Source organism: Cryptotermes secundus, unplaced genomic scaffold, assembly GCF_002891405.2.
Source record: "Cryptotermes secundus unplaced genomic scaffold, Csec_1.0 scaffold230, whole genome shotgun sequence".
NCBI lineage: Eukaryota > Metazoa > Arthropoda > Insecta > Blattodea > Kalotermitidae > Cryptotermes > Cryptotermes secundus.
In genome coordinates this window covers 538138-565560 of record NW_019722429.1, presented here as the reverse complement: position 1 = coordinate 565560, position 27423 = coordinate 538138, and the positions used below count along the sequence as shown (strand labels likewise).

At 42.7% G+C, this 27423-nt stretch overlaps 1 protein-coding gene across 3 annotated transcripts in view; it reads right to left on the bottom strand.

Annotated features, from left to right (window-relative positions):
- The window catches only part of LOC111861334 (ribosomal protein S6 kinase alpha-5), a 465639-nt gene that overhangs the window by 141883 nt on the left and 296333 nt on the right, over positions 1-27423 (bottom strand). For all 3 annotated transcript variants that reach the window (XM_023845812.2, XM_023845813.2, XM_023845811.2), the window contains exon 2: positions 4509-4577. In XM_023845812.2, the coding sequence (XP_023701580.1) occupies positions 4509-4577 (69 nt within the window). The remainder of the gene's footprint in view (positions 1-4508; positions 4578-27423) is intronic.

The following is a 27423-nucleotide window of genomic DNA, read 5'->3' as shown; positions in this document are numbered from 1 at the left end:
TCTTAACCAGTACGAAACGGAAGTCAGTTACGATAGCTTTGGGTGGTGGGTTCCAGGGGCGGCGTCGTTGCAGAGGAGAACAGAAAATTTCCTACAAAAAGCGGTAATCGTACCCCGCTAGTCCACCCCGTGGCCACTCACTTTACTGGCCGAGCTATCCCAGTTCGCATTGTAAGAAGTTGAACAAACCAGAGATCCAGCATGCAAAACGGCAGTAAACTGGGTGACTCGAAATATCAGGAGAAAGGTCCGGAAAAGAGCACATGAAAGATGGGAGACAAATGATGGCAAACTGCAAAGTCACGTCTCAAGCAATTTGGTCTATTGCAAAATCCCTCTAAAGATGGGTGGTTATCCAATCGATAAAGTCAATATAATCGCAGACTGCTTAGAAAACAAATTCAGAGCTCATGACTTGTGCAAGTATAACCATATATAAGTGGCGGCTCAAGTCGGAGCCCTTCTGGCTACCGTCGATGAAGATATCCCTGTTAATTTCCGACCCTGTGAAGTTTCAAAAGAGATACAATCATTGAAATTAGGAAAGGCCTGTGGTTTTGATGGCATTCCAAATTAATGTCTCCGGCATCTTCCAAGAACTCTCATGCATTTAACACATTTATTCAAAACAATGCCTTCGGCTAGGTCACTTCCCGGCACATAGGAAAGAGGCTATAAATGTTAAGCCTGCCAAAATTCGGCAGACTCAAAATTTCATCAAAGTTTACGTTCCATCGGCTTCTTGTCCACTACGTGCAAACTACAACGTGTATTTGTGAAGCTGATTTCAAGAACAATCCAAAAGACACTGAGGAAAGAAACTTACTACATGAAAGTCAGTTTGGCTATCGAGCAGATCACAGTACGACGCTTCAATGTGTGAGGCTGGCGGATCACGTCACCCTAATTTCAACAATAACATGTAGACGGCTGCTTTCGTCACAACATGACACTCTGGTGTACTATATAAAATGTCAGAATTAGAATTTTCGACAAGGCTCATTAAGCAAATTGTTTCTTTTCTCACTGACCGAAAATATAAAGTCTCGGTAGACGGAAAATTTTCAACGCCAAGGAAAATAGCGGCAGGGGTTTCTCGGGGGTCCGTCTTCGCCCCAATATTGTACAGTCTGTATATAAATGATGCCCCGGCCGCATCTGGAACTCACCTTGCTCTATTCGCGAATGATGCCTGTATTTACGAGGCAGAGAAACACGAATGTCGTGTTTCGTGCGAACTGCAGCGCGGCCTCACTGCAGTGAATTCGTGGTGTGAGCGTTGGAATATAAAGCTCAATGAAGGTAAAACTCATGCGATGTATTTCTCCAGTAGACTTAAAAGTCCCTGACGACGCACTACAACTAAACGGACGAGACATTCCCTTCGTAAACAATGTAACGTATCTTGGTGTCGCTTTCCACACGCGGATGACATGGAGACACCATGCTGAAATGACTGCGGCCAAGGCCCTGGGCACGTACGTACTTTCCTATTTTCTGTTCAAAAGTGGACATTTGAGTACAAATATTAATCTTACGCATTACAAAACTCTGATTACGTCAGTTTTGACTTACGTCTGTCCCACCTGGGAGCATGCGGCGGACGCTTATCTCTTGAAACTACAGCGCCTGCAGAACAGAATACTCCGCGCTACTGAAACTCTTGACAGGGGCATATCAGTACGCGGTGGCGCAAGTAGCTTTCAAAATTTCTTCCGTGTATGACTATACAATTACATTATGCAGGATACAGGCGGACGTAATCCGAAACCACGTAAATCCAAATGTACCTGATACTGGACAAGGAGAAGCCAGGCATAGGAAGTAAGAGTCTTAAACTCTGCGATGGTCAGGCCTACGACCGTTCAGCTAACTGCATTTTCAGAGTATTTGCGTAAATTAAGGCATAACCTGCTGCACAAATTTTTATGGACAGAAAACGTCTGTATATCTTACATAAATGTTACTTAGTATAGTGCAGTGACAAAGGATGTACCGAGTCAATGTGACCTGGACGCCGTAACAGCGCGGATATACTCGGGCTCAAACCACGTGCAACAAACGTAACGCCTACATAGAAGGACCGACCCATCCTTCGTCGAAGAAGAGACCCCATTTAAAAACACGTACAGGTCTATGGGATAATAAAAATCTTGGTCATGGATCTCGAGCAGACTGAAGCCATGAAGCCAGGAATGACTGTGATGGCAAAGACCAGTAGCAATTCATCCGACCAGTGACAGCGACAGCCAGTTACGACCATGAGGAGTTGTGAGACAGTCGCCAGCTGGTAAGGACGTGAACATGGAAATAAACGAGCATCTATTGCTGACAGTCGTTACCAGGCAACGGCTGGTGACGATATAGCAACTGAGAAGACTTTGGGTATGCTGCAGGGATTTGTAAAGTGTGCAGATTAGCGGCAGTGCAGAAGTAATTTACCGAAAAGATTTCACAACATGTGACAATGTTGTGAAATCTTTTCGGTAAATTACTTCTTGAAGTAAAACGTCAGCGTCTGCAAAGGCGTCTTAGGCCTGGCAACCACAGGCATGCGCAGCTGTCTGGATTTTAAAGACTTATAATTTTATGCGATTTCTGATTTCTACTGTTGTTGTTGTTGTTGTTGTTGTTGTTGTTGTTGTTGTTGGAGAGGGTGGGTTTCCCCATGCACTTAGACCAGCTGTTAGTCCATTGTGCGTCCCCCTGTGATATTCTACCAGTCTCTATATCCTACCGGTACTGGTGCGTGCCATCAGTCCCGACTCAGCCAGCGAGTTCGGCCTCTACTGGCTCAGCGGTCTCTCGATGCTTCCCCCATCTATGAGAGGCGTTGGAGACTACTGTTGGGCGGGAAATGTCCTGAATTTGGCTCAGAGGTCCCCTTGAGACATGAGGTTCTTTTACGTGCCGTAAAGCTACGACACGGGACCCACGGCTTAATGAATTACGTGAGGCTTCGGCGCGATTCTGCCTGCCACGTGAGAGTAATGTCAGAATGATTTTCACTTGTGTTCGGCTACTCAGTGCGCTCCTGCCAGCACATCGGCGTCCCCATCAGCGAAACAGTGGCTAAGTCAACGTCGGTGTCCATTTTTAATACTATAAGTATTTGTTTGAATCTTCGAATCCTCCTCTTATGCTACCTGGCTTTGCGTTATGTCTTTCTCTACAGCAGTCTGGCTGTAGCATACATGAACTGATGAGGCAGTTAAAATTCCATTTGAAAGTTGTTTTTCTGTACGCTGTTTCACACTTAACGAATGGAAACAATCTGTGTCCGGTGCCTTCGGCGGACTCTGCTGTTAACATTCATACCGGAGAACAAAATAACAAGCGAGTTCTTTTGAGTAGACTTGGTAATTGAAATTTCGAGTAATAAAAACTGAAAATTTTACAGGTATGTCATAAAGAAATACAATTTACATCACATACTGAGAAAAGTAACTGGTAAATAATACGCACTCTTGGAAGTGGTTTATTTTTTAAGTAGCAAATCCGATACTGAACGTCCTAATATGTTCGAGGAAATAATNTCTTCATAGTCACCGCCGTGAAAGCCTCAAATCTTACACATAATATTTCTATTCTGAACGTTGATTTCATCGCCACTAATATTACAGCTCGTAATAGCCGAAATTTTCTTGCAATTTAAATTCATGGTAGAACCAGTACTCCAATTTACCTACAGATGGATGCTATGTTCTACCGACTTCTCGTGGTATCTGTATGAATGTAACGCATATTCCTGTTGAAATTTACGGTTATCATCATTCAAACCTATGGGGGATAATTGCTAAATTGGTGGCATTATTAACTGTTCAACGTATAGGCCGCGCCATAGCTCAAGCGGTTAGTCGTTGGCTTCCCATTGCGGCGGCCCGGGTTCGATCCCGGGTCTGGTAAAGTGGGATTTGTGGTGGACAAAGTGGCACTGGGGCGGGTTTTCTCCGAGTACTTCGGTTTCTCCTTCCAATCTTCATTCCACCAAATTCTCCATCATCATAATCACCCGGGGCAGTCTACAATAGGCCAATCAGTGGCCGCCGTGCCGAGTGGACCCAGTTGGACTCCACCCCCCATTAAGCGAATTTAATTGTTCAACGTAACGGAACAAAGGAGCTGAAGGAAAGGCCCTATTGCAAAAAGAGATTCTTATATATTAGTTCAAGAAGCAGGTAATTCTGCAAGGTTAGAAAAACACCTTTACCCACGGTTCTGCCTTCTTGAAACAAAAAAAAATCTTCCTTGTTTGTGAATGGGCCAAAATTATCATGTAGTCTGCTTGAATTCTTCAAATTTTGGGGGAGTTTTGGCGATAATTCATGAAAAATATTCAACGTCATCCCATGAATATCATGAACAATCATTACTGGCTCAGGAGCTTGCACATTAACGAACTTTCGTTATAGCGGTAATGACACTATGGGTCTGCTACCACAATGTTACTATAATTACGTTACGAACCGCAACTGCAACGAATGTGAGTTAACGGAAAATGTACTCACCTCCGGTTCCCAGAACTCGTAGCATATCGAAATTGGACATATCGACTCTGCCAGTCCCGGTCAGATTCACTGTAACAAGAGGAAGACACCTTAATTACTGGTGTAACCGGAACACAGTTTCAATTAAAACATTGCACAAATCATCCATCGATTCATTATTCCAGCATACGAAGAGACGCATTTGAGAATTATACAGAGCTATTATAAGTTATGTAGTACACATTATGATATGGACAGCGCTCTAATATCACGTTAAGATCAACGTCAGATTCTGTGTTGCCGTATGTAGGTGTAAATACGTAACAGGTTTGAAAGGTTCGAGGTACTTTTTTTTTCAATTCGCATAGTGGGGGGNAGGCGGAGTGGTGTGTCGTCTGACGGTGATGGTGGGGGGGGGGGGATTCCAGTTGGGTCCACTCGGCACGGCGGCCACTGATTGGCCTATTGTAGCCTGCCCCGGGTGATTATGATGACGGAGAATTTGATGGAATGAAGATTAGCAGGTGCAACCGCAGTACTCTGAGAAAACCCGCCCCAGCGCCAATTTGTCCACCACAAATCCCACTTGACCAGACCCGGGTTTCAACCTGGGCCGCCGCGGTGTGAAGCCAACAACTAACCGCTTTAGCTATGGCGTGGCCTTTACAGGTACTTTACTTTACAGACAACGTACGCATGCAAATTAAACAGCAATTTGTAATTTGTGTGAAATGCAGTCTAACAGCACAACCTGAAGAAGAACGTAGCTGTATTGTGTTTAAATACCTAGGCACTTAATGATGGTTGTGCTGACTAAGTATCCTTTGAGATTTTGCGCAATTCAAGAACATAACGGAATGTATTAGCACAAAATTAAAATGGTCTCAAATCTGTGGACGATTAGAGAGAAATGTGACATTGTGTTGGAATGTGCTCTTTGTTACACGCGGAACTTTTACCCACAGAAAGTAAGAACAAACCAAGTTATCTGAAGTACCTGGGGCCGCGCCATAGCTCAAGCTGTTAGTCGCTGGCTTCCCACCGCGGCGGCCCGGGTTCGATCCCGGGGGTCTGGTCAAGTGGGATTTGTGGTGGACAAAGTGGCGCTGGGGCGGGTTTTCTCCGAGTACTTCGGTTTACCCTGCCAATCTTCATTCAACCAAATTCTCCATCATCATGATCACCCGGTGCAGGCTACAATAGGCCAATCAGTGGCCGCCGTGCCGAGTGGACCCAATTGGACTCCATCCCCTACTAAGCGAATTAAAAAAAGTTATCTGAAGTATCTAAAAGCTCGTTTCGTACTGTCCGGAGGGGTAACTCGGAAGCAAAGCTCTGACACAAGGCGCACGTTCTCTTTGCAGACAGCAGCGCCGTAGTTCCTCCGTTCCTATGCCTGAGTGCTCTCGTCAGATTGTTGTCTTTCGGAAGGACATAGATCATCAGGCTGTTAAGGAGAACAGTTGAAGCAAGGAGAGGGAAAGAACCAGACGATGGAAAAATTACGTAATAAGGAATGCACTTTTCACTAAATACTGTTACGACTATTAGATCAGTGTGAGATGGGATGTACATGAAGCATGCATTGGATAGTTGAGAAATGCATATAATATTTTAGCCTCAGATCATGAAAGGCAGAGACTATTCTCGAGATTCAGACGTAGATTGGAGGACAAATTAAAATATATCTTAAAATGAAGTTCGTGAGATTTGGAATGGATTCATTTTGAAATGTCTTGATTAACTAAACGACCATCGGCTTCTATTAAATGAAGCTAATTGTTTGGTTAATGTGTTTATTCCTGACAATTATTTCACTCGTGAAAGGAAATGTCGCTTTTGCAATCTAACGAACATGTAAGAATGTGTAAAAATAAACAAGAAATATCAATAAAAAATCGTGGATACGATATTACAAGGCGGCAGTGAAAAGTGAGAGCGATTTCCTGCGATCAACTACAATAAATTGGTTTGATATGTTGATATTTCGAAGTCCATGAGCAATATCTTAGAAGCTAATCGACCGATGAGTTGAGAAATGTGTTGACGGAAGAAAGAACCAACACCCATATCTTACGCTCTGTCACATAAATTACAAAAATAACATATTTCCTTTAATAACAGATTGTTACAGACGAAGAAAATGTTTTGAAATATGAAAGAATTATAGCGCCATTAGGAAGAAACAGAGCATAACACATGAAGACTGGCACAGGACTGACAGTTATATAAACAATACCTGAACTCAAAATGTCAGAAGCACAATAAAGAGCGTTGCATTAAAATAACGTTCTACAAAGCACTGGTAGCTAAATTACTTCTGTGTGCACGCAGTAAGAATTCTAAATCAATTTCTAAAGTAACGGACGCAGTAAATGTGGAACAGCGATGTCACAAATCATATCAATGTACGTGGATATAACTTTATAAAAGTTACATTCTCATATCACGACAGCTGGATACGAACCGTGTGCTTTTCATAAGGACTCTGTAGGTGTGTTATCTCATTTTCTTATTATTCTAAATTCCGCTTCTCTCCAAGGGCTTCGACAATTATCTCAAGTAGCCGCCACTACCCTCTGCAACCCAATCGCACAGAATTTCGCAAAATATTGTCCACAGGATCCTCAAATAAACATCCAAAAGAAATATGTTATATTATTATTCCTCGTAAGCCTAGAACTTTTCCACAGAGATGTGTGGATATATGGCCTTATGTATTCGCATTAAAAACTAATGACATGCTGATATTTTTGTTTCAGAACCCACAGGAATTGAAATTCTAAAATTGTTAAAGGGCGTACTTGATCAAATTTAAATTCTCTACCTTAGTTTAGCCTACTATTATTTTGACATATATCGAGGGAAATTTTGAATAAAATTTAACTTCCCTCCATAGAAAAATCTTCAAACTTCTTCGACCATTTTACTATTATTTTCATATTTTTAAAGGGGAGGTTTCAGACACCCGCAGTATCCAAAATTGTATCAAGTCTATTTTACTGTTAACACATTCTACACAAAAGACCAGCACTCTAAAAGAGACACGACTCTTCATATGAGCAGCAACTTGCAAACTGCTACCCACTACATTACTACGGAAACGTTTGGATGCCTGCCGCACATAAGAAAACTCTAGCCAGAGTTATAAAAACCTGACCCCGAATTCCACAGCGTCGTAACAACACAATGTGTCACATTTAGGCGCACCCCTTTTAGATCTGAGAGCTTCGAGTGTAGATTTACTTACATTCTTGAGTTTCTGCATCATTGAATAAACATCTACCTATCTATGGCTCTACAGTCCTTTTGTTGGACCTTGGCCGCTTTTTTCAGTTTCTTAATCCCATACACAGTCGGTAGGACTCCTTGGACGGGGGATCAGCCCGTCGCAAGGCCGCTACCTACATAGAACAACATAAACACAAAAAAAGCACACAAAGATTCATGCCTTAAGTGGGATTCGAACTCACGATCCCAGTGTTCGAGCGAGCGAAGACAGTTCACGACTTAGACAGCGCGGCCACTGTGATCGGCACTGAATAAACATGAGAAAGACAAACAACAAGAAAATAATGTATAGTCATGACACTGTCTTAAAAACAGTATGCTCTAGTTTCAAAGAAAGCAAGTAAATACGATTCCAGATTACGTAATTACAGGTCTTGGAAAAATATTCACACGGTAGACATATTTTCGCGTTGCTTTTCAGTTTATCAGATTCAACGGCCTACAAATTCCTAATTCGAAGGTAATAAAACGTCTTTGATTGACCCTTGAATCGCTTCTTCAATGACTGATGCTAGGTTCAGTAGTAATTTCATAAGTACTGATCGATATATCCTTGACTTCTATACATCTTACAGTCGACAGCCGACCAGAATGCGCATGCCCAAAACCACTCGTCCGTCCTACCTAGCATCTTTCCTCCCACTCGCAGTTTCTTCCGGCAACACAGTTATCGCCATATTCACTGGCATTTCTTCCGTAAATTTCACTAGTCGTAACATTCGTTGATCGCAAACAATCGGATCTCAAGTCGTCTTTCTTTTGTGGACTTTTAGTCATGTCAAATGTGCAACCGGTAGCCGAGCGGTCTAAGGCATGCACTGTCTTCGCTCGCTTGGAAACCGTGATCGTGGGTTCGAATCCGACTCAGGACATAGATGTATAGTTTGTGTGTGTGCGTTTCTCTGTGTTCGTGTACAGGTAGAGGCCTTGCGACGAGCTGATCACCCGCCCAAGGAATCCTACCGAATGTGTAAGATCTAGAAAAACCGAAGTGAACGGAGAAGTTCATGGAGGTAGGCCTAGGCCCACTGGGGCTTTAGTGCCAAGGGGAAAAAAAAAGTGCAACAGCATTATCATTAGCCAAAAGACAATGAAAACCAGCCAAGTATAAATAGGGTAAGGGTAACTTATTTCTATGCGCCATCTTCGCAAATTCTACCAATATAACTCTTCAGGTAAACTAAAAATGGCTTTAATTTTCTGCTCGCTCCAGTATGCCTATTTATGTTCCATTTATTTCATCAAAATTTCGGTGATTTCCTAATATCCACGTTGATACTGCTCTCCCAGTCAAGCACTAGTCGCCCCGTCAAAACCTTAAATGTACTGTCCACCTGCTAGTGCCAATATCACTCTTGTCCGCATACCATGGTGGTAGCCATGACGCGAAGCTCCGTTCTTAATAACTTTGGCAATGAATGTCCTGGCCGTTACTCTCTGATTAGGTTGGCTGAACCCGACCTTACCGGGATTCGAACCCTGTTAGAGCAGCCCTCAACCAGTCATTCTGCTGATTAAGTATCCTGGCTCAATTTGGCTGCTGACGTAACGTCGTTAAATAACTGCTTACTTTCGAGAATTACTCGGTGAAACACTTGGCACTAGAGAAGGGGGTTTAAAATAGGCCACAGCAACTAGAAGCAAAAGTGTGGCCGGTTGAGAATGCAAACAAGGAACAGCTAACCTCTGCCGTGAATTACAATTGGCTCATAAGAATGTTACCGTAAACAAATAAATAAACAAGGTTAGTTGTATGCCGGAAATGGCCTACATGATGGGAATTATGAAGCTCCAGACATTGCAGCTGGGGGGTATAACAGGACCCTGAGCGGCTTCAAAGCCATGTTCACGCAAACTGGTTACACTCTCATCGTAATGTCGAACTGTAGGGAGCACACGTCATATTTGACGCGTTCAAATTGTTTTCTGAAACTCCTTTCTTCTCCAACTAACTGAAGCAGTAATTGGTGCACGTAACTGAAAATTGAAGGAACCTGCAGAAACTCTGGATATAAGAGTAGCTCTTATTTATTTTGTTCTGTCCTACCTTTTCTCAAGTGGCTACAGGCTGGACGACCAAAGGTTCCGAGTTCGAGTCCCGGTAGGGTCAAGAATTTTCTCTCCTCCACGTCGTGCAGATCGGCTCTGGAATCCATACAATCTCCTATGCTATGGCTACCGGGTCTCTCTCTCCAGGGGTAAAGCGGCCGGTGCGTGAAGCTGACGACTCACCTCCAACTAGTGCCGTGTGTCTATACACCCATTTCCCCCCACCCCACGTCTTCATGGCCCAGTGTCTAGCTAGTTAAGTAGAGAGAAAACTTGCTTCTAACTTCATTTCGCTTATTTATCAGTCAACTTTCCAACTGAACTCTTATATCCCTCCCGTTTCTCACTTTTTATTGGTCTTCATTTGTTTTCTCCGTTCTCCTCTACTTAACTATACTCATACTAATTTATTTTTCGTCCTGCATGTTTTATTTTTGTCTGTTACTGCCAGAATTCCTATTTCTTTTCGTCCTCATTTCCTTCCTGATTACTCTTCAATACTGCTACAGGGGATAAAGTATTATATTCATTTCGTGTGGGGGCACGTAATGGTTGAGGAGCTATGCTACAAGGCGAAAGGTCGCGGTTTCAAGTCCCGATGAGGTCATTGAATTTTTTTCAGCTGACCTAATCCTTCCAGCCGCACTAGGACCCTGGGGTTTACTCAGCCTCTAACAGAAATGAGTACCAGGAATTAATTAAATAATTTTCCTGGGGAGTAAAGCGCGGCCGGCGCTGACAACCTTGCCGCCATCTTTGAGCCGATTGTCTAGATAATGTGGGAACCTCAACGTTTCACAACCCTATGTGCCTTCACGGCCTGGTACGGGGATAGCTTTACTTTTTTTTTTTTACTTACTCTATTCATTTCGTGTTGGTTTATTTTGTGGACAGACTTAGAGCTTAATCTGTAGCTGCGTTATGCTGAAAACTCCTTCTATATAGAACACAACTAGCTAGCAAATTTACGCATGGCGTAACAATTCTGGCTGTTCGTTTCTTTGTCATTTTGAAAAACAGAAGCACTTACGAAAAAGTGTTTTGGGCATAAAAGGTGTCTTTTAGTCTTATGTACAAATACCGTTCAAAACGTTTCTCGCTCCAGTAAATATTTGGAGAGTTATGGTCGAGATGCGAGTAGCGATACAGGGCTTTCTGTAAAGTGCCCATTATTATTTCACGCAAAATTGTTATGTGCTGAGATATTTTTGTAAACTATCCGATACGACAGTCGTGTAAATCCTTTCGTCGGTTCTCGAGTTGTTACGTGCGGACAAGACAAACAGATATGGCGAAACTAATGGGCGCATTATTTACAACATTTCGTTGAGGACATGCCAAATAATTGTAGCTTGAATTTGAAAACACGCGATGAGAGAGCCGTTACGAAAATGGAAGCTGTAGTTATTCGGAGTGCCTAGCGGACGCTCTGTATCAACATGGCAGTCAACTGCAATAACAAACACCTGACTAATCCCTCCTTATGTGGTAGCACCTAATCTACATTTTCAGTGACCTCATGCTTTCCGTTACCGACCGGGTCTCAATTCTCCATATGGAATCTGGAGTCCATTATCCCAACAGATCAAGGATAAAGTATTTTTATTGCGTGCACTCTGCTTGGGCCTATCGTGAACCGGGATAGCTCAGTCACTAGAGCCACTGGTTTCGTACCGGATAAACAAGATCCGATTTCCGAAAAAGGGTGTGGATTTCTGCTTTGAGGCTGACCCTAACGTTACCCAGTGGGGGTCGGAACAGTGCGACCAGAACGCCAATTTCATCCACTCGCCTCCATAAAATGCAGGAATTCACAATACGTGGAGTATTACAACCAATTCGTTGCATCATGCATCTTTATCTGTTACGGCAGGCTACATCCAACCCCTGTCCTTCCTTAAGTGAGAGTCCCATTTCGCGCACTGAGTAAAATTCAGAGAAGTATTCAAAGACTTGTATCAGATGTTATATTTCAGCATCCTGTTGCGCTGTGTAGATATGATTTAGGGGTTTCGGCGCCGCCTAAGTGTAACGTAGCTCTTCGTTCCTTTATTGAACACTAATTCACTACATGTTTCGGCATAAATGACCATCTTCAGGTGTACAGGTTATACCTATACACCTAAATAATAGTGTCCAATAAAGGAACAGCAAATTACGCTGCACTTAGACGGCGCAGAAACCTCTAAGGTAGGCCGCACACCGGCATGCGTCAAGACATGTAACAGTCAAGACACGATGTCTGTGACGTGACACAAAGAACCGCCGCACACTGGTCTGAGTCATGGCGTCAGCATCATGACTCAGACCGGTGTTCAGCGGTTTCCATAATCTCATTCGTTTCAACTGTGCTCCTTTCTTTGTGTCACGTCGCAGACATCGTGTCTTGACTGTTATATGTCTTGACGCATGCCGGTGTGCGGCCTACCTAAGACAATCTCATATCAATTTCTTTTTGAAGATTGAACTTTCACACCCTTCGTTGGCACATCTAGCTAACCAACTAACTAACTCCAGGGAACTGAGCCCTTTTTGAGAACCCGCCAGTCGTTCAGCTACTCAAGAACTTCCCAACATTTTATAGAACACGAAGGTTTAGTACCGTGTTCACAAGAGCCCTCCACCAGTCCCTATCCTGAGTCAGATCAATCGACAGAATTATTGGGTTTTGGGGCTTTTTCCATTGTCCGGTAAAAAGTAAAGTAAAAAGTAAAGCTATCCCTGTACCAGGCCGTGAAGGCCCATAGGGTTGTGAGACGTTGAGGGTCTCACACTATCTAGACAAACGGCTCAAACATGGCGGCGGTAAAGTTGTCAGCCTTATGCGCCGGCCGTACTCATTTCTGTTAGAGGCTGAGCAAACCCCAGGGCCCAGTGCGGCTGGAAGGATTAGGTCAACTGAAAAAATCCAATGACCTCATTGGGACTTCAACCCGCGACCTTCCGGCTTGTAGCATACCCCCTCAACCACTACGCTACCGCGTGCCCCCTTTCCATTGTCCGGTATTCTAGAAAATAGAAAACACGACGTTTCGGAAACTATATCTATTTCCGTCCTCAGACGAGGGGGGAAGACACGTACTCAGCTGCGCCCCTACGAAAGAGCCTATCTCAGCCAATAACCCAGTCTGTTATACACCATCGTCAGAACCCTTTAGAATCTACAGATCAGACCAGTCCACACCACCCCAACATATCACTCTAAGAACGACTGAAAAGGTTGGAGTTCGAGTCCCGGAAGGGTCAAGAATTTTCTTTTCTACAAATCGTCCAGACTGGCTCTGGGATACTCCCAACCTCCTACCCAATGGGTACCGGGGGCTCTATCCCCAGAGGTAAAGCGGCAGGGGCGTGAAGTTGACCACTCACTTCCAGCTAGTGCCGAGGTCAAGAAAGTGTGGATCTATACAGCCACTCACCCATACGCCTTCATGGCATAGTGCTTAATTCTCTGAGCACAGGGACAAATTTACCTTTACCTTGCAACGTTGATTCTTAGCCACGTTCCATATATGCAGTGTATAGTTCCATGTAAATGATGACACCATGGCCGTGAAGGGTAAGACCTAACGGTACTGTACTGCTCTTCCCTCTTTATTTTCCGGATTAAGCCTGTCTGAGATCGCAACCATTTCAGTTTAACCTTGGAATGCAGGAACCTGCACACAGTGTCACTTTGCACTATTGCCTCAGTAAAAGCATCTTAGGCGACTGTTCCATTTCCGCACCAATTTAATTATTAATACTTCTGTAATAGGAAACCGCCTCTGTGGTCTAGTGGTCAGAGTTCATGGCTACAGATCCAGAGGTCCGGGTTCGATTCCCGGCGCTACCAGACTTTCTGAGAAATAGTGGGTCTGGAACGGGGTCCATTCAGCCTCGTGAGGATAACTGAGGAGTTATTTCAAGGAAATAGCGGCTCCGGTCTAGAAAACTGAGACTAACGGCTGTGAGCATCCGTTGCGCTGACCACGTGACACCCTCTATCCGCAACAGATGGCACTAACTTCGCCGACAAGCGGTGGTCGCTCGGTCGGCATAGTTCGCTTGCGGACTACAGGCCACAGAGTTTCTAGTTTTCTGTCATAGAATCTGGGTTCGGGGAATTCAACGCCGTCAACATCAGAATCGAGCACTGGACATGATCCTGAGCCGATTACATCCACTTTGCATCAGTCAAGAATGGTGGAGCTATGCCTCCAACCCCCTTACATCATGACATGGTGCCTTATTAATTAAGCACAGGTAAAATTGTATTTGTCTTTTATTCAACTGCGTATTCTTCTTAGTTCTATACATTTTTAAATACATAACTAATTATATCAATGTATGTTTTTGCATTTTCTTTGTGTCTTATTCAGCAAAAGTAATCACCATGAATACTATGACATGGTAAATAACGACAAATAGGAAATACATTGCAAATAACCAGTTGGAGTATCACTCCCTCGTCCTGTTCTCCCCCCCTCCCACCTTTCCACAAACACACACACTTGGATCAGCTCGCCAAAACAATGGTACCGCTACCCCACTCCTCACAAATTAGCAAAACTTAACGCACATAAGTGAACAGAATCTGTGATGAACAGGCAGCATGAGCGATCACTTGGACCGTCTCGTTACAAACATAAAAAAAAAAATCAGGGCTTTCTTTCCGCCATTTCAGTAACAAAACAAAAATAATATTAAGCTCTTTGCCGCACCGAACGTAACAGAACATAGTGTAACGGTAATGACTCCTACCACGTTTTAAAATGTTATAACGAAATGTGTAAGAAGATTTAAACAAACGGGTCTGTTTGCGCGAGGATGCATTGAACTGAAATGCAGTGACGAAGGCCAAGTCTCAGAAAGTATTAGTACTATGTTACATACAGTGAATTGTGTATCTTAAATATATTGAGAATTCAAACATTTTCTTTGCCGCTGATGTATAAACTGGCATATGTAACCGAACCATGACCTATATACCCTCTGGTCGCAGGATTTTCCTTTCGTCCAGGATTGATTACTGCTGTAGGAATTCTCATTTGCATTTCTTTTTTTGTTTTTTATTTACATCTTGTCTGCGTTATTTCTCCAATACAAGCTTACATGAAACATTTGTTTTTCCCCTTGGCGCTACAGCCCCAGTGGGCGTAGGCCTACCTCCACGAACTTCTCCGTTCACTTCGGTTTTTCTAGATCTTACACACATGAAACATTAGCTACTTTAAGAAAATATCTCAAGCAGGACAAAGCAAACTGGTAAGCGGCCTCCGTAGTCTAGAGGTAACGTTCCCACCTCATGACTCGTAGTATGCGGGTTCAAATACCCGGCGGAGGTCGTCGAATTTTTAAGGGCGGAAAAATTCAGGGAACAAGTCCTCTGGGAAGGACTTTAAGCCGTGGGTCCCGTGTCGTAGCTTTACGGCACGTAAAAGAACCTCATACCTCCAAAGGAGGTCACTGAGCCAAAATTGCGGACCTTTCCCGCCCAACAGCAGTCACTAATACCTCCGGTAGATGGGGGAAGCATTATAGATACTTCTCAGCCAGTAGAGCCGGTCTCGCTGGCTGGGCGGGACTGATGGTAAGCATCAATACCGGCAGGATATAGAGACTGGTAGAAATCATAGAGGGAAGCATAATGGACGACTACAGGTCTAAGTGCATGGGGAAACCCACCCTCTCTAATAACTAACTAACTAAGCAAACTGTTATCCGTCCTGTACATATATAAAATATACAGGAATCATTCAACGTAGCAGTCCATTATCAGCGACTACAGGTGTGGGCCTTCTCGAATAAATCAGTGATTCTGAAAAATAAATTAAAATCTTAAATAATATACAGGGTACAATTATTAACACTGGGAAATATTAATTAATTTAAACCCTATAGCCCATCATGACATGCCCAATCGTGTATATGGTCTTGCAGTAACCAGCCTATCCTGAAATTCTACAGGCCAGTCTGCATCACAGCAGTTTGCTGACGGATATAACTGCTTATCAGAAAGAGAAATGATAACATTCTGAGTCTGCCTGTCCCGATCCAACGCAGCTGCAAGTGGAATGATAAAATAAAACTGCATGAAAATCTCTCTTCCATTTTCTCAGTGTCATATCGCAGATGATAAGGCACAAAGTACGAATTTACGTACCTGAATAGAATTGTAAGATTTGAGGCTTTCACGGCGGTGACTATGAAGAAAGCAGTCTTCTGGGATTCGGCACCGTGTATATGTGGTGTTAACCGACGTTTCGGATGAACGTATCGCCTCCATCTTCAGGGTAGAACGAAAAATATAAGAAACCCGCAAGCGAAAAGACCGTGAGAACCGGTAAAAGCAGACTGCACCAGGCGATACGTTCCTCCGAAAAGTCGGTTAACACCACATATACACGGTACCAAATCCCAGAAGACTGCTTTCTTCATAGAATTGTTCATAGACAACTTCGCCAGGATCTTTCAGATAATTAAACACAAGAATTAGCTTGGTATCGGAAGTCATGTGAAATAGAGACACAAAAGGAACATGACTTAGCGTTACGCTACATAAAATTGTATTTCCTCTGTAAATTCTGTTCATGTACATGTGAATCTATCTACGTTTCTATGGAATTGATAAATTGTCCAAATATGTATGTAAGCCAAATTGTGACGCCCTATGCTACTGCTTCCATTTGAAATACGTAACACAGCCTGCTTCCTTATTAGGTGCTCTCATTATGTGTCGTGTGACCAGTGTGGCTGGCTGGGTTGTGGTTCATTTCCCCGATGACTGTAGGTGAATGTTCGAATAAAACTTCAAGAGAAACGCCTTCCTCTCTTCCTCAGTTTTCGAAATTGCAATATTCATAAACGAATGTGCGAAATTAAAGGAAGAAAACAGAACAAGGAGAGAAGAGAGCAAATAAATAGCGATAGAAAACAGGAACAAACAACGAAAGAACGAACATAAAGATTGAGGGAGAAAATAAAAGGGAACGAACACACTATAACGGCCTATATATGAATGTGAGATTGAAAAAGAAAAATAAATTCGGGCTGGAGGGAAGTTGCAGAGGAATGAACCTCGTCGTGTGGTTCAGTTGTAATACTTCGGAGACGACAATGACCTTCAGAGCTCGTGTTGTTGTTAACGACAGGCGCCGAAACCCGCAAATTTCGTCACGGCATAACTCTAAATAGACTGACGAGTGAGGACCGAGGCGACGACCAACGAATGGCCTGCGTCTCATTGCGTTCGGCAGATAAACCGCGATCCACATAATTATTGAAGAAAGCAGCCTTCTGGGATGTGGCACCGTGTAGATGCGGTGTTAACCGACGTTTCGGAGGAACGTATCGCCTCCATCTAGTCTGCTTGCACCTGCTCTCACTGTTTCTTCGCTTGCTGATTTTCTTATTTTTCCTTCTACCTTGAAGATGGAGGCGATACGTTCCTCCGAAACGTCGGTTAACACCACATCTACACGGTGCCACATCCCAGAAGACTGCTTTCTTCATAGTCACCGCCGTGAAAACCTCAAATCTCATATAACTGTCGTCGCATCGGTTTCTCAGTGGTAACACGTGACCGGTACGTCAAAACGGTGAAGTAAAATACCGGTGTAAAACGATATTACCTGCCAGCTGACAGACTGACTCTGCATGATAATTCAGATTGCCCTTTAAATTTACATTAGCTCTCCAATCTACAGTCCAAAATAATGTTGGAATTATCTCTGCCTCCAGCAAATTTAAACAAATTCTACAGGCCACAAATTACTGCCTTTAATCAGCTCCCCGTCTTACATTACACATCAAAGTGATACTGACTGAAGAAACATGTCTGTGTGTGCAAAAAGGTGATAATTGTCAATGCTTAGTTACACAGTCCTTGAAAATTAAATGGTATAACAACCCGAAGAAGAAATATGCTTCCAGCGTCCATGTGCCAACATCTTAACAAGAACGTGTCAGCTTGAGGTCACGTAGTTCTGAAGGAGAAACAGCGTGTTGAAATGTCGTGGGTTTTAAATTGCGGTGGCCTATACCAAGGTATTATTATAATCATCAAACATAAGAAACTGCAAAATATAACTTACTCCTGCATTCTGTTTAACCCGCCGTGATCCATCCATAAGCCAGGCCGATAATAAAATAAGACGGTGATAAGAAACTTCAAGTTCTGATACTGCGCATAGAACTTCTGAAAACAAGGTGTAAAATGGACCCAAAATAAAGGACACATCCAGTAATTTCAAAGTAAACAGAGGCTACAAGAAACAAGAAAGCACAAACAAGAAGAAGAAGAAGAAGAAGAAGAAGAAGAAGAAGAAAAGATCAATATGCGACTAAAAAAGTTTCAGAAGAAAAACATATAACGTTAATTACATGTTACATACTGCATATGGCAACTAACAATGAACAGGATAACAGGACAGAAAGACAATAGACAGATTAATTAATTTATAGACCTAATAATTTTAACAGCTATTTAAGTGGATCTTCTGTCAACATGACAGAAGACGGATGGAAGCGATGGCTGCTAAGTATGGACGGTACCTGCCAATATACACGTATTGAAGAAGTTATGAACAGTCGAAAATGGGTGGTACTTCGGTTTGGAGGTTGGTAGGAGGACTAACAGCTTCTCATTACAAAAATCCAAGGTGTTACGAAATGTCAACGGGGCCCTTGCGGGATCTTGTGAACTCAACTCTGAATCTTTGGGTAGCACAAAAGGAGGAGAATTATTTCAGTATCTGAGTGACTATCAGTTTCTCAAGACAGATATTCCACCAAGAAGTTTATTTTATTAGTTCCAACGTGATTTTAATACTCGATGGCGATGTCACATACGACTTACTGTAAAATTAAGTCACAAAAAGTATTACAAAGAAACCCCTAAAATATCTAACCTATAGACGAAACAGGTCGGTTAAATATGACGTTAAAACGAGGCTATATTTCATGGCATATTTGGCTACATTTAGATCAAATATTATTCCATAGAGGTTAAGTGAAATATTATCATATTTCTCAGAAGTTTCGATAGAAAGATATTTTGCACGTTTATCTTATGTATGTATGTATGTATGTATGCACAGACCTACCGTATTTACGCATGTATAGGCCGCACATTTTTTGCCAAAAATTCAAGAGGAAAACTGGGGTGCGGCTTATATTCGAAATATTCGAAATCACACTTCATTTAAAAAAAATTATATTCATAATTAGTAATACAGGGTGTAATACTCCTGAAATAATGTTCCAAGAAAATTATTTTTTCTATAATTTCTGTCTGAAAATTGTGCTGCGGCCTAAACACGCACGCGGCCTATACGTGCGTAAATACGGTATACTCTTTTCCGAAACTTTTCTTCAGTTTAGAATGGATTTAATTAGCATGAGAATCCACAGCCCCCAACTGTCCCTGAACAATTAAGCTGTTGAGATAAAAACCATTAGAAGATCGACTAATGCATATACGGAAAGACTACAAAAGGAATCATTACACATCGACGAACTAAAGGCCGAAAAGAAATCAGTACACACTGACGAACTATATGCCGAAAAGGAATCAGTACACATCGACGAACTAAAGACCGAAAAGGAATCAGTACACATCGACGAACTAAAGGCCGAAAAGGAATCAGTACACATCGACGAACTAAAGACCGAAAAGGAATCAGTACACATCGGCAAACTAAAGGCCGAATCTGCGGTGAATAATATTTGACAACTGAAGTGATATGACACGTTGACAAAATGCAGAGGCGGATTTGCCAAATCAGTACTGAAGAATAAACTGACAGGAACTGGAAACTGAGGAAGAACCGCAAAGAGGCTATTAGACAACGTAGGGCAGAACACGTAAACGTGACTTTTCAGTCTTAACTTGCCAATTTTATGTCAATTGCATTCTGTAAATATGATTCTATGAGAGTTCCTGATTTCAGATTATCAGCATTCCTCAGACAATATGGCAGCTGAAAGACGCAACATATGGCGTTCCGTTACGCAAAAGAATATAAACTGCCTAAACGGGTCATGACGACAAACGACAAATCCCCCTTTTGCACGCAATTTCTCGCCATCCATCTACTATGCAGTACATGAAACATAAATGGCGACTCTGAAGAGAGGACTCTGGAGAGATTCTGATCGTTTAGCTCACGTGTGGGTTTCTCCGTTTACGCGCACTGAGCTTGGGAGGGGGGGAGGTAATTTGTATCAATCAGTCGCAAGCATTCGAAGGAACGTAATGTACTTCATTACGCAGGCCAACGCGCGACAGCACAGCGCATTCCACAGACCCTTGTATCTGAACTGTCCTGAACTGGAGTTCGTGGATCTCCTGCCAGACTAATGCTTTGCCTCCACGTCGTCATTTATGTCGTGGCTTGATACATGGTTCTTATGTTCTAACTGCACATAACATCAAGTGTGATAACATACATAACAAGGCGGTCTTGGCCTCTTTGAAGGTACTGTCACGTGTATTAGTGATTAAAGAAGCGGGTTTGGATCAGTGAGGCGATTTACTGGGTATTCACTACTTGTAACTACAAATAATAACACTTCCAAGATTACTGTAATTATAACAAATAAATAAAATCTTCTATATCCTTTAACTAGCCGTTGCTATGTAACAGCTCTACACAACGGCTACTCCTCTGCAAAGTTTTCCCTATTCGCTTCCTGGCAACGGCTTTTAATACAGGAACTATAACTGTCACATTCCAGCTGTCACTGCACTACAGCACGCATAAGAAGTCTTCATATCACACGTTAAGTCTTCATAGGATGACTAAATTCTTCTCAAACTACGAACTCCCCATCGCTATCTCCTACCGAGAACTGACTGAACTCGAAGCACCGATTGTCTTCAAGATAACTCCTCTGCAAGGACCCCACGGGAAATACAGTCTTCTTCTGTTAAGGATGTTTTTTTACAACTTCGTTGCCTAGCAACAGATGTCCTATTCTTCCATGCGTCTGCTTAAGTGGGGGGAGGTCGCATATAAACGGCAGTTTTTCTATTATTGCCTGTATTCGTTGCAGTGAGAATTTTTACGGGCATTGCTCTACTGTTCTGGAAACGGCCCATGTGTCACAGTATTATCGAGGAATATGACGCAGAAACAGGTTAAAATCACGAAAACCACATGTTACGGTAACCAGTAACCCATTAGATTCGAACCAGGCATTTTTCTACATATAAATCTAGAGTGTTATCGCTACACCAGCTCGCTCAGATTGTGCCAGTGATAGCGAATCGCTGGCACTGACCGTTTTATCGAATGACACCAGTAATCACAGGTTTTGTCTATATTGGCATAAATGGACCAAGTTCATAATTCAGCAGTTCACCAAGCCACGATTTTTTATCGTAAAATGCAATGTTGCTGTTACTTTATGTATCGCGGTACAAAGCGGCCTCCGTAGTCTAGAGGTAACGTTCCCACTTCATGACTCAAGGTACGCGGGTTCAAACCCGGCGGAGGTTGTGGAATTTTTAAGGGCGGAAAAATTCAGGGAACAAGTCCTCCAGGAGGGACATTAAGCCGTGGGTCCCGTGTCGTAGATTTACGGCACGTAAAAGATCCTCATGTCTCTAAGAGACCTCTGAGGAAAATTAGGCAAAAAGTTTCCCGCCCAAGTAGTTTCCAATGCCTCCGGTAGATGGGGAAGTTATCGAGTACCGCTGCCAGGCTCGCTGGCTAAACGGGGCTGATAGCGAGCACCAGTACCGGCAGGGTATGGCGACTGGTAGAATATCAAAGGGGGACGTACAATAGACTATTAGTCGCGATGCATGGGGAAACCCACCCCCTCCAATAATAATAATAATAATAATAATCGCGGTACAAGGGTGTTGAGAGAAATATAGCCACATGAAAACAAAACGTCGTATTGCTGATTATTTTGAAATGCGAAATGCATGAAGTCAAATTTATGAATTCTTCTCACTAGAGAAACTTGTACGAGTACAGTCCGCGTCGCTCTCATAACGAGATAACGAGATATCGCACTGAACCCACTAAGCGTTACTGGAGCAACAAGGATGGCCTGAGCCGCTTGTTACTTGATAACATTCTCTTGACGCACACGTGACACAAGGCAGCTGATATGTTTGCCATTCCTGCAATACTGGTAATGCTATGGTGAGGACAGGCTGCGGAACAAACTCGTAATCCGTTTTAACTGTCATTTCCCCACTGCCTTTCTGAACTAGCTCAAATGATCCCTGCAATTATCGACATTTCTGTTTCAGCTAGAGCCAAGTGTTCGCACGGCATTTCAACAATGTATATATAATAATAAGTATGATTATCGGAGGATATCATAAAATTAAAAGCAAATTACACAAAGAACTGTCCTTAAAACCTAATATTTATTATACTAATTGTAATTACTGCTGCTCTTAATAGATTCATTTTTTTCAAGGTAAAGAAAAGGTAACGCTATCCCTGTTAACAGGCCGTGAAGGCCCATAGGGTTGTGAGCCGCTGAGGCTCTCACATTTTCTATAGGTAGTCAGCTCATAGATGGCGGTAAGGCTGTCAGGCTTATGCGCCGGCCGCCCTTTACCTCCAGGAAGATTCCTGGTGCTCGTTTCTGTTAGAGGCTGAGCAAACCCCAGGGCCCAGTGCGGCTGGAAGGATTAGGTAAATTGAAAATTTCAATGACCTCATTGGGACTCGAACCCGCGACCTTCCGGCTTATAGCATAGTGCCTCAACCAACTACGTTTCCGCGTGCCCCCTTCATTTATTTCCGCAACTCAAGTGTGTCTGTTGTCTGTGAGGTATTAAATAACGAATGTTAAGAACAATATAAACCTCTGAATAGTTCTATACCATATGCTACAAAAATACACGTATTTTGCCTATACATAATGAAGAGGCGCGATGCGCAGTGGTTCCGACCTCAGAAATAAACTGTACTATTTTCAGCTATTTTAATACGAATTATTGACATGGCGGGGGAAGTGTGTCAGTGTGGAAAGATCAATCCGATTTCTAGACTTTTCGATAAAGATGATTCGGCCCAGAGACCGGATATTTTACATGAGATTTTCTATGTCTTTAATTTATTTGTTCCTCAGCCCATCCAAGCAAATAAGGAACATTTTTATTTTCTGCATCCTACTGTGTTACATAATCGAGGTTAGGCAGGCATCGACACAACAACGAAGGATTTATTACGAAATTTTTCATTGTAAAAATGGTTCCATTTAATTCTGAAATTCAACAATAATGTATTTTATTAATTTATTTACAAACCACCTGATCACGGTCCATGAGACAGTAGCACGGAGTGGCTGAATGAGACAACAGTACTGATTAAACCAGGGATACTTTCATTGATTTTAATCGGTTTAACCAAATTTAATTTAATAATGCAGTCTTCTGGGATGTGGCGCCGTGTAGATCTTATGTGAACCGACGTTTCGGAGGAACATCGGTTCACATAAGATCTACACGGCGCCATATACCAGAAGACGGCATTCTTCATAGTCACCGCCGTGAAAACCTCAAATCTTATGAATTTAATTTGTAGTGTCCACGTTTCCCGTATCTCGCTCAGCTAATGAAGCTAAGCTGTGTATATTAACGATAATCTCGGATTTAAAATATTTTGATAAGGTTAGTCGCTGGCTTCCCATCGCGGCGGCTCGGGTTCGATCCCGGGTCTGGTCAAGTGGGATTTGTGGTGGACTAGCGCTGGGGCAGGTTTTCTCCGAGTACTTCGGTTTCCCCTGCTAATCTTCATTCCACCAATTGCTCCACAATCACCCTCACCTATCATCTGGGGCTGGTACAATAGGCCAGAAGTGGCCGCAGTACAAGGGACTTAATCCCACCCCACTAGCAATAAAAGAAAATAGTGTGGCAGAGAAATAGTTTCCAGAAAGACGCCAATCATATCACAACTGCTAATAATTCAGTTCATTTCTTTATTGACGTACTGAACTGAGGATCTAGGGGCCAATTCAGACTCAGAATCAATACAAAACAATAACAGACATAAAGAGACACAAACAGATGGGATGAACGCTAAATCAATTAAGGTTATTTAAATTTAAACATAGATTTATAAAAGTTTCTCCACAGCGTCCAGACTAGCTCGGGGGTCCACCCAGCCTCCAATCCAATGGATACCAAGGACTATTTTCCAGGAGTTAAAGCGACCGTTTAACTCTATCTAGCGCCAAGGAAATCGTATTCCTTTTAAGAAATCAGTCAATTAAAGTAACATATACTTTCAGCAGCGTTTGCTAATCTGGCTGAAGGACTGAACCTCAAAGTACAGTACAATAAAATGGGAAGTTTACCAATTAAGTTACGGGTTACGTGATGACTGACAGTTTATTTTCCCCTCAAAACATTATTAGTCCTAGGCTCATGACTGTTGAGGACCGCGTAATTTAAAGAAAAAACACATTTGTAGAGCATCAACACCAGTCTGCAAACAAATTCAATTTTTTTAGTGATTTCACCGTTCGATAAATTTTCAGATCATCAGCAAATACCAAAATAAAATTAAAGTGATGAATTTTCATAAAATATAAATAATTAAAATTAATTAAAATTAATAAAAACATTAAATAAACCGTGGGCAAGGGTGGAGCTTCGTGATACACCAGAAAACTTCCCCAATACGCGCACAACAGCGAATCTAGATGATACGTCTATGCAATAGGGGTCCAAAACTGTTCAATACATTCAGCAAGAAATTGTAAAGGATTTTATCAAAGGCTTAACCGAGACCTAAGTAAAGGTAATGGACCTACCTTTGTGAGCAGATAAAAGGCGTGACTGCGTTTAAATTAGGTAACTAAGTAGGTTACAGTTGATTTCAATTGAAAGACTAAATACTGAAAAAGATGCCGTTTGAATTTGAAATAAAAGGAGAGCTGATTATGAACAGCGCACTCAGAAAGTTCAAAGAAGGTACCGTATTTACGCATGTATAGGCCGCACATTTTTTGCCAAAAATTCAAGAGGAAAACTGGGGTGCGGCTTATATTCGAAATATTCGAAATCACACTTCATTTAAAAAAATTATATTCATAATTAGTAATACAGGGTGTTCTACTCCTGAAATAATATTCCAAGAAGATTATTTTTTCTATAATTTCTGTCTGAAAATTGTGCTGCGGCCTATACATGCGTAAATACGGTATATAAAATTGAAACAGACCGCCAGTTAGTTATAAGGGCGCTGTTGCCATTCTTAAATACAGGGACAACGGCCGCTTCTTTCCATGAAGAGGTAAAACCCCCTTGGATGTCGATGATGATGATAATGACTATAATAATAATTTAAGCAGTCCAGTTCCTCAGTATATGACATAATTTAATATCAGTTTTGCTATGTTTAAAGTGATAACGTGTTCAGACGGACAAGGGACAAAATTTTACAAGATATCTGAAACTACCTGCCGATTACCTCAATTAACTCAGATAACAATGAGCTTATTCTTTTATTATCCTGACGTTTCACAACCTGTACAACAATGCAGTCAAAGCAAAAATTCCTTGCCTTTCACCTGTCACTCAAAATAAGAAACGGTCTCATGCTCCACAGCTGATAAAAACACGACACTTACGCCAGAAGAAATGGGATAGCGCAATCGGTAGAGCAACTAGGATATAGGCGGGAAATCGGGGTTCGATTCCCAGCACAGGGTAAGAGAATTCTCCCCATAACGTCCAGACTGACCCGGGGACACACCCAGCCTTATATACAACGGGTGAGGGGGGTGTTTCCTTGGGTGTAACGCGGCAGGGACGTGAAACTGACCACTCGCCTCCACGCCCCCATACGCGTTTATGGTGTGATGATTAATTAAATCCAAATATACTTTTGCTTTTACCTTACACTTATGAGAGGGAGCCGGGATAGCGCAATCGATATAGCGAATGACTAAGGGCTAGACGGTCCAGGGGCAGGACTTCAAGTCTCGGTACGGGCATCTTGCCCAGGTCTTCTCTCCAGGTCGTCCAGATTGGTTCTGGAGCCCAACCAGTCGCCTACCCAATGGGTACCCGGGGGTAAAGTGGCCCCAGAGTAAAGCTGACCACTCACCTTCAACTAGTTCCGAGGTCAAGAATACGTGGATCTATACATCCACTGCAGCCAGTCACGGTCTAAGGCATGCACTGTCTTCGCTCGCTTGGAAACCGGCATCGTGGGTTCGAATCCCACTCAGGGCATGGATGTTTGTGTGCGTTTTTCTGTGTCTGTGTACAGGTAGAGGCCTTGCGACGAGCTGATCACCCGCCCAAGGAGTCCTACCGACTGTGTAAGATCTAGAAAAACCGAAGTGAACGGAGAAGTTGATGGAGGTAGGCCTAGGCCCACTGGGGCTGTGGTGCCAAGGAAAAGAAAATAAATACATCCACTGCCCCATACGTCTTCATGGCGTAGTGCTTAATCAGTTAAGCACACGGATAAATTTACACTTAAGAGAGATGGGACACATGCAGGTTCCATGCAGTTCAGGGAGAGGCCAACGTCTCGGAGAAACATTTCTCTCCCATCTTCAGGTTCGAAGTGTAAACCAAGCAAAAAAAAAACATACGAAGCACTCAACAAAAGAGTCATGGAGGAAAGAGAGAAACAGAAGGAAGTAACAACCCGAGACAATGCAGACGGCATCATGACAGACTCAACTTTCTGGTTACCCCCAGACAGATGGTTAACCCCTTCATGGAAGGGTAAACACTTTGCAGGAGTTGCCCTAGCACCTGACGCATGACGACGAGAAAGCCACCGTGCGCCAGCATTCGGCACATAACACACTCTACTGAAACACACACTGGATCACACACTTGCCCATTTCAAGTGGTCCTTACCTCGCTCCTTTCCATTCCTCCTTCATTCCTTCGTTTTCTCTTTGCTGTTGTAGGGTTTCAGAATATATGTGCCCTCTATGCTCCTCTGATTTATTTGTAAACACATTTTTATGCTGTAAATATGCTACAAGCCGATCAAACTGACGGCACGGTCTCAGCCATGAACCGTCTTCGCCCACCCGAACACTGGAAAAGTGGGTTCGAATCCCACTCAAGGCATAGGTGTCTGTGTATGTTTATTCTGCATTTGTGTTGTTCTGCGTGTACGTAGTGGCCTTGCGACGGGCTGATCCTCCGTCCAAGGAGTCCTACCGACTGTGTACAGGATTAAGAAACTGAAAAAGCTGCCAAGGTCCACAAGGACTGTAGATCAATTTAGTATTAACTAAATACGGTACAAAATTATGAGAATTTAAATTATACAAGCATAAGTACCATCTGCTTTCACGCTTGTATCTTGGTCGGCTTATTCTTCGACCCTGGAGATGAAGGCAATATGAGTATGTTCTCCGAAATGTCGGCTGACTTTCCACAGACTATACAGCATTATACAGAGTGATTCATATAGAACCGGCCCGACGAAATGAGCTGTAATATAAAATATACCATACAGATATTAAAGTAATTTACAGATATCTTATTGGATTGTGTTCCGTGATCAGAGCAGGTGTTGAAAGTGTCCGCCGTTTTCAAGTAGGCATTAGAAACACTCGCTGTTCAACAGTGTACTCCATGACTGTCGCCTGCCCACTGCAG